This window comes from Papilio xuthus, unplaced genomic scaffold, assembly GCF_000836235.2.
Source record: "Papilio xuthus unplaced genomic scaffold, Pxut_1.1 DF825946.1, whole genome shotgun sequence".
Classification (NCBI taxonomy): Eukaryota; Metazoa; Arthropoda; class Insecta; order Lepidoptera; family Papilionidae; genus Papilio; species Papilio xuthus.
Genome location: NW_013532703.1, coordinates 15,178,389 through 15,190,445, shown reverse-complemented (window position 1 = coordinate 15,190,445; position 12,057 = coordinate 15,178,389). Strand labels below are relative to the sequence as shown.

Here is a 12,057-nt window from a genome sequence, read left to right as displayed (position 1 = left end):
TCCGAACTGACTATCCGTCTGATGGGCTTGCCGCCGCGCCGGCCGGCTGTGAAGCCGTACATCTGCAGCGGCGGCGGGCGGCGGCGGGAGGCAAGCATCAGCAAAGCCAAGGTTAGGCCGGGGGAGCGGTGCGGGCGCGGGGGCATGCTCGGCTTAACGCACGGCGCGCTCCCGCTCCGACCATTCTACACTTCGCAGTCGACTTCGACGGTTGTTCTAGTGCAAGGTAAGCGGTGGCCACTCTGCATAATATCACGTCGTCCGCCCGCTCTTCGCCGACCGCCACTCGCCATCGTGACCGTCATGCCGGGTTTTTTAAAGAGTTTCGCGACAACTGACGACTTAAACCTTTTCAAGAGTGTCGATGTTGAGATAAGTTCGAGTGGTGTTCCGATATGATATCGCGCTTTAAGAGACTGCGGTACTGCATTCGGATATAACTCGCGAAGGTAATCGGAGGCGCCGGCCGGTGGTAGGTTTCCCTCCGAAAAGTTTTGAAGCGAGTCCCGGAGGGCGGGAAGCCGCGTCGCGTGCGTCCCGCTCCTGCGTCCTGCCTCCTGCGTCCTGCGTGCCGTGCGGCGTGCCGCGTGCCGCGCATCGATCCGCGCGCCCCTCGCTCTCGCCGCGCCCTCGCCCTTGCCGCGACGACCGGCAACATTCATTTGGACAAATATCATTCCATCATTGCATTTAGTCCTCCGTTCATTTTATTTATTTGCTGTAGTTTTTATGTGATTTAGTGCATGTTTAGTCGCTAGTTAATCATACAGTAAAATCGTGAAAATGGGTGGCTGTGCAACTAAAGAAAACAAGGAAAACAAACCGGCGGACGGGTGCGTATATCCCAGCCGGCGTTCATCTCAGCTCGTGCTCTTTGCACGCCCTTCATTTTATCTTATTTATGCTTTTCGACTGAATTATTCGCTTCTAAACATTATTCCGTATCACAATATTAATTTCCCACTATCATAAATATTGTAAATGATTTATTGTTCTCCTATACGATGCATTTTTAAGGTTAATAAAAAATCGTAAAAATTGCTCCTCTTGGAATGTCAACATAATATTTTAATTCAGTTGACCTTTAAAAAATTGCAGTACCGCTTCGTTTGCAATAAGGGAAAAATCTTTTTGTCAGATATATTTCCGAATGCCTTTATACAAATGTTATGTAAAGTGACAATGAGATTATAATTATTACGTCCCTGAATTTTTTCCCATGTTTTATGTTAGGTAGGTATACTTTTTCTAGTCTCAATAAAATTTTCTTACGATGGTATATTTTAAAATGTAACTAAAAACTTACAGTGGGGTATACTGAAATGGATTGTACTTGCTTGAACGTTTAAAGTAGTTATGAGTAGAATTAAAGTGAGGTTAGTCGGAGCAATACGTGGAATATATGCGCAGTAATCCGATATCAGTTATGTGTACCATGAAAAGAATCGAATACAACGAGGTAATAAGAAACTTGCGATTATATGTTCGTCTGGGGACAGCGGTGAGTGGGAGGTAAGCAGGGCTGCGCGCACTGAGGAGCGCCGCGACGGTGCGCCGCCGAGCCGCGCAGTGCGAGACGGCCTGCGCGCCGACTCACCGACCTCTACCTAAATTACGTAATTCCACTAAAACCGAGTATCACAGGGTGTGTTTAAACAAATACGTATTAGTCGTTCGTCGGTCACAGCGGCATTTCCACCCGTAGTTGTTAGACCCTTTGCATAATCCTCACATTGCATTTGTTAAATCGGCATATAATCCATCGGCATGAATTATAAACTAAAAGTAACAATTCCAATAGTGGTTTGCGGCGGCGCTGTACTTGCGTATTACCTCATCAGGCGGTTTGTAATCCTTCTATTAAATTCATTTATTTTCCTAGTTTGTCTTAGGATTACGACCTATTTTTAAAATATCCTTAAGCGTATTTTTTTATTTAATAATTTCACTTTATCAACACATTTGGACTTATTTTTTAGAACCTTGTGCCTTTTTAATTAAAAAGTGAATAATTATCTATTGATCGCGCCTTTTTTGCTTTTGAGTGTGACACGTAACGTCAATTTTCTTGAAATTTTCTGCGTCGAGTAAAATAAGCATAAATAGCAAAGATGTGTACCCGAGCGACTTGTGCAGCGTTAAAGGCGTTAGAATTACTAATCTACCTTCTACTTAATTATGAATTTCCGTTTTGCACGAAGTTAATTACGTTGCAAATTATATTACTTGCAGAAAAGCCGCAGCAATGGTGGACGCCGCAACCATCGAGAAATTGGAGGCTGGCTTCAGCAAGCTCCAGGCCTCGGACTCCAAGTCCTTGCTGAAGAAGTACCTCACCAGGGAGGTCTTCGATGCTCTTAAGAATAAGAAGACCTCTTTCGGCTCAACACTCTTAGACTGCATCCAGTCGGGTAAGTTGACCATTTTTTAAAAGTTTTAAAATCTGTACTAGGTTAGGTTTAGTTATGAATAAAAGCTGCTAATTTTATACTCGCTCTGAAGATACTAGGTACTAGGAATTACGTAAGATTCCTTTAAACACTGTTTGGACGATATGCTGCAATAATGAAGTAGATTATTGATTATTTACTGATAAGTGTACAGATAACATTGAAAACGGTGATGCAACGTCATTTGCAGAAAACTGATAGCTCTATTGTTCATTGTTTAATTTAAGCCGTGGCAAATAAATTCGACACCTCTTGCTGTGTGACACTATAGTACCCGTGACAATTATAATGATTTCAGTACTTTACATAGCAAATAACATTTGTTTATAGGTATTGAGAACCTTGACTCCGGTGTGGGCATCTACGCCCCCGACGCCGAGTCTTACACAGTGTTCGCTGACCTGTTCGATCCCATCATCGAGGACTACCACAATGGCTTCAAGAAGACTGACAAGCACCCGCCAAAGAACTGGGGCGACGTCGAAACCCTCGGCAACTTGGACCCCGCCGGCGAATTCATCGTGTCGACGCGTGTGCGTTGCGGCCGCTCCATGGAGGGCTACCCCTTCAACCCCTGTCTCACCGAGGCTCAGTACAAGGAGATGGAGGACAAGGTTTCTTCCACCCTGTCCGGCCTCGAGGGCGAGCTCAAAGGCACCTTCTATCCGCTTACCGGCATGTCCAAGGAGACCCAGCAGCAGCTGATCGACGACCACTTCCTGTTCAAGGAGGGTGACCGTTTCCTGCAGGCGGCCAACGCGTGCCGCTTCTGGCCCACCGGCCGTGGTATCTACCACAACGAGAACAAGACCTTCCTCGTGTGGTGCAACGAGGAGGACCACCTCCGCATCATCTCGATGCAAATGGGCGGCGATCTGAAGCAGGTGTACAAGCGGCTCGTGACCGCCGTCAACGACATCGAGAAGAGGATCCCCTTCTCGCATAACGACCGGCTCGGCTTCCTCACCTTCTGCCCCACCAACCTGGGCACGACGGTGCGCGCCTCGGTGCACATCAAGCTGCCCAAGCTGGCGGCGGACAAGGCCAAGCTGGAGGAGGTGGCCAGCAAGTACCATCTGCAGGTGCGCGGCACGCGCGGTGAGCACACCGAGGCGGAGGGTGGCGTGTACGACATCTCGAACAAGCGGCGCATGGGCCTCACCGAGTACGACGCCGTCAAGGAGATGTACGACGGCATCGCGGAACTCATTAAAATCGAGAAGTCCCTCTAAGAAGCTTTCGATCTCGTGCTATCAGTATTTTTTTGTATTATTTATCGTTTATATTATTGGATGTTGAGCGAAGCGTGCGGGCGGCGCTGGTCGGCGGCCCGCGCGGGCCCCGCCACGGCCTCACCCAATACTGTTTTTCGAAAACATATTTTCTATAAGGAAATGGAAAATAAAGACAGCTAGCGTTAAGACTATATCTAAAACCTTTTTTTATTGTGACCCTAACTCCTTTTCAATTTAAACATATTGGTACTGCTCCCTGTTTGCGAACAGATAGAATATCTTTTTTATTATTTCTATTCAGTTACACTACAGTTATTAATGACAAAAAAACGATAATATTAATCAAAGTAGCTTTTATTAATGAAATAGATAACACAACCTACTTTCACCTAATTTACATACATATTTCAATAATAAGTTGCATATACTTTAAAAATTACAATATAAGACAAACTACATTACTTTATTACAATGATGATTTTTATTTTGTTTAACCAAGAACCACCAAAAAATAACCACACTGCCTACTTAAACTTTGGCAAAATAAAAGTACTGTGCTGTTCACTTGTTCAAAGATGTGCCTTTGATCCTCTGAAAACTAGCATTCTTTAAGTCGACGTAGGTTAAACCCGACGCACCTCGTCGAGTTCACTATTAGGTCTATTGATAACAACTTAATAATAGTTTATTTCCGATGCCTTTAACCGATGCGGCGCTGCATCGCCTATGTTACTTCTAAGAACAACGTTAAAAGGTAAGAACTGATTTTAATTAATTATTTTAGGCAGGCATAGGACATTGTCAGATCGCTAAGAAACGTACAGAGTAGAGAATCACTCTCAATAGAGGAGAGCGAGCGAGAGGAGAGCGGTGGCGAATAGGGAAACGATGCACAATGAGGCATAGTACATATATGTCAGTGGTCAAATCAAAAATTCTGACAACGAAAGAGCGAATATATTCAGATACGATATAATTCAACGCCATCTTTAGACGCATAATTAATTTACTACTATTAAACATATCGACATTGACCATAAATACATACTCTTTAAACTTTTTACTCTTTGTGATATGACGCAATCTTCTCTTTGGTTGGAGGGAAAAAATTGCTGTCAAACGTCGAACTTCATATGAACTAAATCGAAACAAAACAAACATCATAGGAAAAAATTTATTTTATAGGTTTGAATTAAAAATGTCTGTTGCAAAATCTGAAAAAGATCTTCATTTACCATTGTCTAGAGTGAAAACGATTATGAAAAGCTCTCCAGACGTCGATGCAGTTGGACCGGAACCATTGTATTTAGTTACTAAAGTGACAGTAAGTAATTAAATTTCCCGCTATATTTTAAATCAAATACATAAAAGAACGGGAAGAGTAAATTAATGAACTGTTATTAATTTCAGGAGATGTTTGTTACGGACTTAGCTAAAAGAGCGTACAAAAATATAAAGGGAAATATGTTAGAGTACAAACATATAGCTGAGGTTGTGCAAGAAGATGATACGTTGGATTTTCTTCGTGAAATAGTGCCCAGAAAAATCACAGTACGAGAGTATAAAGAATTAATGGCACGGAAAGCTGCCCGGGGAGATAGATCTGATGAGTCAAGTGAGGAATCTAGTGAGGCGGAGAGTAGTGACGGAAGTTCTAGTGGTGTGGAAATCATAGAATAATTGTAATAGCATAGTAAAAAGAAGTAAATTGTCCACAATACCAATCCCACCTTAAGGTGTAAGCATTTAAGGAAATAAGATTTTGAATAGAACATGGTATATGAAATACATGGCTGAATGACTCGGGGAGACATACTCTGTCTACCGCTAGCTAAAGAATATGTTTAACAAGTTTAGTTTAAAAAATATCTATTAATATGTATATTTGATCTTATCTTTATAATTGAGAAAGTATACTGCACTGAAACCAACAAAGTCACATGTTTGAGTGAAATATATTTGATATTCCTTCAATGAAATAACTCAGGTTTTGACTACTTACATTTTTATACAGGGTTTTTAAATATATAGATCAAGCTAGTTTTTTAACCTTGCTCATTTCTACTTATGAAGTGTTCAATATTAATAAATGTAAAAAATAACCATTAATTTTAAATTATATTGATGAAGAACATGTATGCTCTAAAAATTAATGATATGTTTTTTCTTTCGACATGATTACTGAAACCAAAAGCCTATACTTTCATTTTTATTTTTATTCTCTCGAAACCTCCATCAATTCCCATCATAGCGCCATCTTTAGTTTGACTGTGAATTCAGTTTAGGTGCAGTTGTGAAGAAGTCGAATATTTCAAGCATAGATGTCGCTGTTTGAATATTTACTAAATAGCAATTATAATTTTGCTTTCCGTAAACATAAGTCAATATAAAAGAGTTAACTGAGCTTGTAGTTTGTCGCCTTGTGTTATTCGCAAAGGCCAAGTAACCACATTACAATCGCACTATACACTGGATGAGTTCAAATCGGTTTAAATTTTTAGGTCACACAGACTTGAATCTTTGAGCTACGACTCTACAACTAAATTGGCAGCTCACAGATCGCCACGTAGTTCTATAACTCTCGTTAGGAATAACAACGTTTTCGCTAATTGAAGACTATCATTTTTTGAGCCGACGAACCGCGAGCTGCTTGTGGGCTCACAGCTCTCAGCTGGAAAGTCAAATCATAACTCTATGAAGGTACAAATTGAGCTGCACTGCGAGATGGTTCACTGATCTGCTTCATTCATGTGAACCGTGAGCTAAAGTGCGGATTATCAATTTTAGTGTGAAAATTCATGACTGTTATACACACTGATAACGCATTAATCGAAATAAGTTTAAATTTTTCATTCGAACAAGACAAATCATATCTTCAATAAATTATATATGCACAATAAAAAAATACCGAAAAAGAGATCTTTGCTTTGACGTAAATCACCGGTATATGTAATATGTTTATGATGTCTTACGTATAAGGTCAACTGTATACTTTGTGTATTTACTATGTTTATTCAATATATAAACAGATTTTGTTGATTTACCTTTGACCCTGTGTTATATTTAAGTTGCGATGTGTAATGTTATGGTAAGTTAAACAGAATTATGTGGTTTACAACTTGACCTCGCATGAGAAGAATAGAGGTAGAGGTCACGAGTTACGTGTTGGTCAAACCTTGCTGTTATCTTTTGACTGTCGTGTGAATGTGTCTTTGTTGCGACCACTTGGAGTTGATACTTATCTGGATCAATGTTTTATTGAATAGGTTCGTGTACAACCTAACCTAAGTGTTTAATGCTTTTTCAATAAAAGGCGCTAACTTTCATTCACGTGGCTATGAACTATAGCGTCTTACAAGAAATAATTTGCAGAATTTATCTCGCGAATAATTAAGCTTAGCTCATAGTTTTGCATACTAATTTATGTTGTGAATTTTAATATTTATCTAGGTAGTCGTATCTTTGAGTAATCGTGAAACTCTTTTATGTTGGTCAGTTTTCATCGATATGTGACCAATATTGAAAAACATTGCAGCTTCCAACGTAATACTTTGCTTTGTAAATACGTATTAAGTGAAATTAGGGTCAAGTATCAACGAAAGTTAAATATTTGCACCATTAAAAAAATAAAGACGTTTTATGTCTATGCTCATAACATAAATGACAGGGCGTTGTCTTTGGTAACTTGGATAGTTGGCAAAGATTACCGTAAAATTGCAGTGCCTCGTACTTGTCTTACGTATCTTTGTTTTATCAAAGAATGGGATGAAAAAATATTTTTCTACATGTATTCCGAGCGTGGAAAAACTAGGCTCTTCGAAAATTTGACAGAAAACCTTCGACAATATATTAGTGGCCAGTGTACTTTAAAAATGTGTAATGTCATCAACATCGTTTGCTTAAACAAATATTTTGTTTTAATATTTTATAAAGTTTTCAACTCGGCCCATTTAAAGTTCATCGTTTTCTTGTTATAATTGAACTTGTAGCGCCGAATTATGTAAACGTGAATAACACTGACTAGGGGTAATGTGTTGTCACAAAATTATACTCGAACTTGGATTTTTATACACTTGAACTTTGTACTACGTAGAAACATTACATTACATTGACATAATTATCTTTAAAATTACGTATTTATTGTATTTAAAGAGATACACGAGTGGCAATCTTACAAACATTATAAATGCAGATGTTTAGATGTATGGATGGATGTTTGTTTAAAGGTATCTCCAGAACGGCTGAACGGATCTCGGTGAAATCTGGCATAGACATTGTCTGGAACACATAGGCTACTAATTTTGTTTTTTAATAACGCGTGGACGGAGTTGCGGGCGAACACTAGTTCCTCATAAACTTGATATCAGGCTTAAGTAAGTATTCGTCACAAAACATTAACCTTCTATATTAACCTCGAAGTTTAAGAAATATGCGGATATCGATGATATCAATATTAAAATGTAATTACTAAATGTAAATCCAACATAGAATATTTATCTTTCGAATGTATTTAGTCTTATTATTTTAACTTTCTCTTTATTAAGTATATTCCACACAGTTTCATAATAATTTGATATACAATGACCTAATATTATTTTAATATCACAAAACACACCAAACTTAATTATTGTGGTTACATTTTTTGTTTACTACAACCTTGTCTATGGACATTACAGATAATAAGAAATTTGTTTACGCAATTTGTATTACCACTGTAGTCAATAACCTCATTAAAATGCAAAAAAAAAGCTAAAACACTTATTGTTGTCCGTGTTTTTCAAAGTATATGAGAGGGTTGGCAAATAAATTTATGCGGGTAATTTGCACTAAGATTCACGGCTTTGGTTACCAGACGTTCACAAGTATATTGATGAAGGTCATCGACCCTGGTGTAAAGTCACGTGATGCTACATTTTTTTGTTTTCTAACTTGGCTTTCACACGACGAATATTGAGCCACTGACAAAAACATTTTTTTTTTAATCTGATGTGTTAACAACATTTTTTTTCAGTTTAAGCTATTTATTAATTCAATGTTAATATCATGTGTTACAAATAAAGCGTTTACTTTTTTCTTTTCGTATTTAATCTAATGACAAAATAGTAATAATTAGCGTATTATTGTTCTCAGGTTTTTCCTTAAAGTTGGAGGATGCTGTGAAAAAGAAATCAACATCAGCATGCATTAGTAGTTAAAACAAAAATACGTTACAAAGATATAACCTCAACAAAACAACGCATTAAGTTCATAACAAAAAATATAATAGCGGGGATACGTCCACTTTGTACTTTTTAATCTTGTGCATAAGTCATCAATTTTTGCAGATTGAGGAAAATTATTTTAAAATACAGGTTTTTCCAACCATAGACACCAATTAAAATGCATACAGACCGAATGAACGTGTGCAATTTAAGTAATTCAGCAATTGTTATCTACTTTAGCGTAATAAAGATCAATCTAATTTCGTTTCACAAGAAAACATCTCAAGGAAAAATGTTTTGCTGTTGTCAAGGTTAACTAACATAATGACTAGTGTTGCTTGATGGTAAGTACTGGGGCAAGTAACCTTCGTATATCGGAAGTATTACCATTGTTATACTGCACGTGGGGACTTGGGAAACTGACTGTTTGTAAAGATTTCTATTGTGTTACACGACAAAATCAAATTCCATATAAAAACTTGACTTTCTCAACTTTACTTTACAATCCGTTACACTGGTTCAGATATTTTAGTATTAAATTCATGAGTATTTTGCTTTATAGGATTTGTTCTTTTGAAGAAACCTTCATTGAAGTTCGATGGCTGTGTTAACTCTTTTCAAATATCTTGGCGGCCAAGGACATCGGCACGCTGCGCATTGCCCTCTCCCCGCATCCCACAACACAAGCATGAAAGCAGCAGACTTTTCAATAAAACCTTTTTGTTTGCTATTAAATAATTTCTGTTGGCAACATTGCTTACATAATTGACATTATTGGTTCAAAAGTTCTGCAGAGTAGAAATATTATATAAAAAGTATAACAAAGTTATCTGTGAAAGGCGGGAATCTAATTTTGTTACGTTTGTTGTTTGTGTTTTGGCTCTTTGCTTTTTTAGACTTGATGTAACAAGTCGTAATGTCTTTAGAAAAAGTAACATTTTATGATTACAACAGCCGAACAATAAAGCATGTTAATCTTGAAATTTTAAAACAGTAAAATATTTTTTCTTTGTAAAAATTCAACAAAAATTAATAATGTCAATTATGTTTTCTTAAATATAGTTTTAAAATTGGACATGTTATGGCGAAATAACTAGCCAAATGTTTTTGTTAGACAATTATGAAGAGATAAAAAGCCTGTTACACCGAATTAGCACGCACAATACCTTGATATATGCAATTTACTATATATTTTGCACACGACTGCCTGCAAATTACTAGCAATTGTCAAGACACGCTCAATCATTGAGAGAAGCGTTGCATTTAATGATTCCGTTACGGATAGTTACAGCTATCCACTGTACAAAGAAAAAAAATATTTTTAATTATTTCTGAACATTTAAATGGAATAAAATGCCTTTGCCTTACTAATATTATAACTAAAAAAATTTAGATAGATGGATGAACAGCTACACGGATTTAGGTGAAATTTTTCATGTATAACATAATCTGGAAGAACACATTTTTTTTAATTCCTTACAAATAAAGTCTCGAGGGTAAACTCTAGTTTTCAATAAAGTATTTTTTAAACACACAAAATAATATTCATATATTACACGGAATTGTGTTAATTAGTGCATAAATATATAAAAGTAGAATTTAATATTTTATTGTCGAATTAAAGAGTGAATAGTAGCGATCTACGTAAAGCGCTAAAAAATAGCAATTAAATTTATAGTCCAAGGTAATATAGACCAAGGATACATTTCTTCTAACACGCAATCTAGTCTAGTCTAGTATATTGTATTTTATCAATAAAAAAGATGACTCAAATGATTACATCAATAAAGGAAGTTAATTTAGAAGACCTTGTACAAGCCAAAATATCAATCGTACAACAAAATATTGTTATCTCATTTTTTCAGTAATGAATGAAAGGGAGGATAGATAATATGTTCACCAAACAATTTTGGCGTGGATGTTAAATGTTACCATATTATAAATTCTTGCTTCCGTGTGTACGTGAGTGTTACTTTTTATAATATGTCTTCACGTGATCATTATTTTGAATTAAGAACTAACGGTGGCCTGCGACTTAGCGGAGAAAAAAAACTGGCCTATAATTTTCCCGCGTGCCACACGTGCCTTCCCGCCCCGTCAAAATCGGTCGAGGCGTTCAACGCGGCCTTGCGGTCAGACAAACAAACATTTTAAAAATTGTGTTATTAGCTACGCAAATATGCGCGCGAAATATGATTTTTTTGTTCAATATTACATACAGACACTACGATTTTATTAATATGTATAGACTGGAAACTTAATAAGATATGATTATTACATGAATGTGGAAACTGAAAGGTGTGTCGAAGACTGCGTCAAATAAAAATCCATAGTTTCTACCTACCTATGCCTGTCTTTGCCTTTGGGTTAAACGCGTGAATATTTACAATTCTTGTTTGATAAAAACAATTGTCATTATAATTATGTAGCATTACAGAGCTATAGAATTATAAAAGATTACATCCATTAAACTCTTCTCATACAAGTTGTTTGTATGACGGCATACAAATGTAGGTATAATTAAAACGGCCATAAATTGGCTTAGATTGCATTAAACGCATTTGCCATACATTTATACATTTCCGTCCGTTTGTTCAGCGGTTCGTGACCGCAAGTCTGTTGTAACGCTGACGTTGTAGCTACCCCTGAAGCAAGCATTGGTAAATGAACACTACCGATGGACTACATATGTATGAGTTTGTATGGGTTTGTTTTATTAGTGCCTTTATCTAATTGAAGATTCAAATACATACTAACAGTTGCCCCGAATACAACTGTGCAAAATTAATAAAGCATCTTCAAGTAATAAATACGTCGCCCAATGATGATAGCTTCACAGCTTTTCAATTTGGTTTAGTAGTTTCCGAGCCTATACAATGCCAACAATCAAAACATTTCAAACGCTTGAGATTACTCTGAATCTCGATAATGACGTCTTTTAAAATATTAATTTATAACTTTTATGATTACTTAATAACATCTATTTAAAAAGAAACATTGAAATAAATGTATAAATAACAGTCGTTTCTAGTATACTTCGCACAACGAATGTTTGTAATTGACAGATGCAATCCACGATGTCCTAACAAACCTGATCCGTTACAATTACGTAAAATACCGTAAAAGTAATTCCTGCTTCGTTGACGATTAGCGTAAATTTCAAGTAATCAT

General features: G+C 37.1%; 2 protein-coding genes across 6 annotated transcripts; both read left to right on the top strand.

Annotated features, from left to right (window-relative positions):
- The first annotated feature begins 116 nt into the window (after positions 1–116).
- On the top strand, positions 117–3,885 carry AK (arginine kinase). Of its 5 annotated transcripts, none has more exons than XM_013321207.1 (3): positions 117–226; positions 2,233–2,411; positions 2,781–3,885. In XM_013321207.1, the coding sequence occupies exons 2-3, from the start codon at positions 2,246–2,248 to the stop codon at positions 3,680–3,682; spliced, it is 1,068 nt and encodes a 355-aa protein (XP_013176661.1). In that variant the 5' UTR covers positions 117–226; positions 2,233–2,245; the 3' UTR covers positions 3,683–3,885.
- Positions 3,886–4,841: 956 nt separating this feature from the next.
- On the top strand, positions 4,842–5,838 carry Chrac-16 (chromatin accessibility complex protein 1). Its single transcript, NM_001312095.1, is given in 2 exon segments — positions 4,842–5,009; positions 5,096–5,838. Coding segments are annotated over 2 exon segments (396 nt in total). The 5' UTR covers positions 4,842–4,883; the 3' UTR covers positions 5,366–5,838.
- The last annotated feature ends 6,219 nt before the right edge of the window (positions 5,839–12,057 follow it).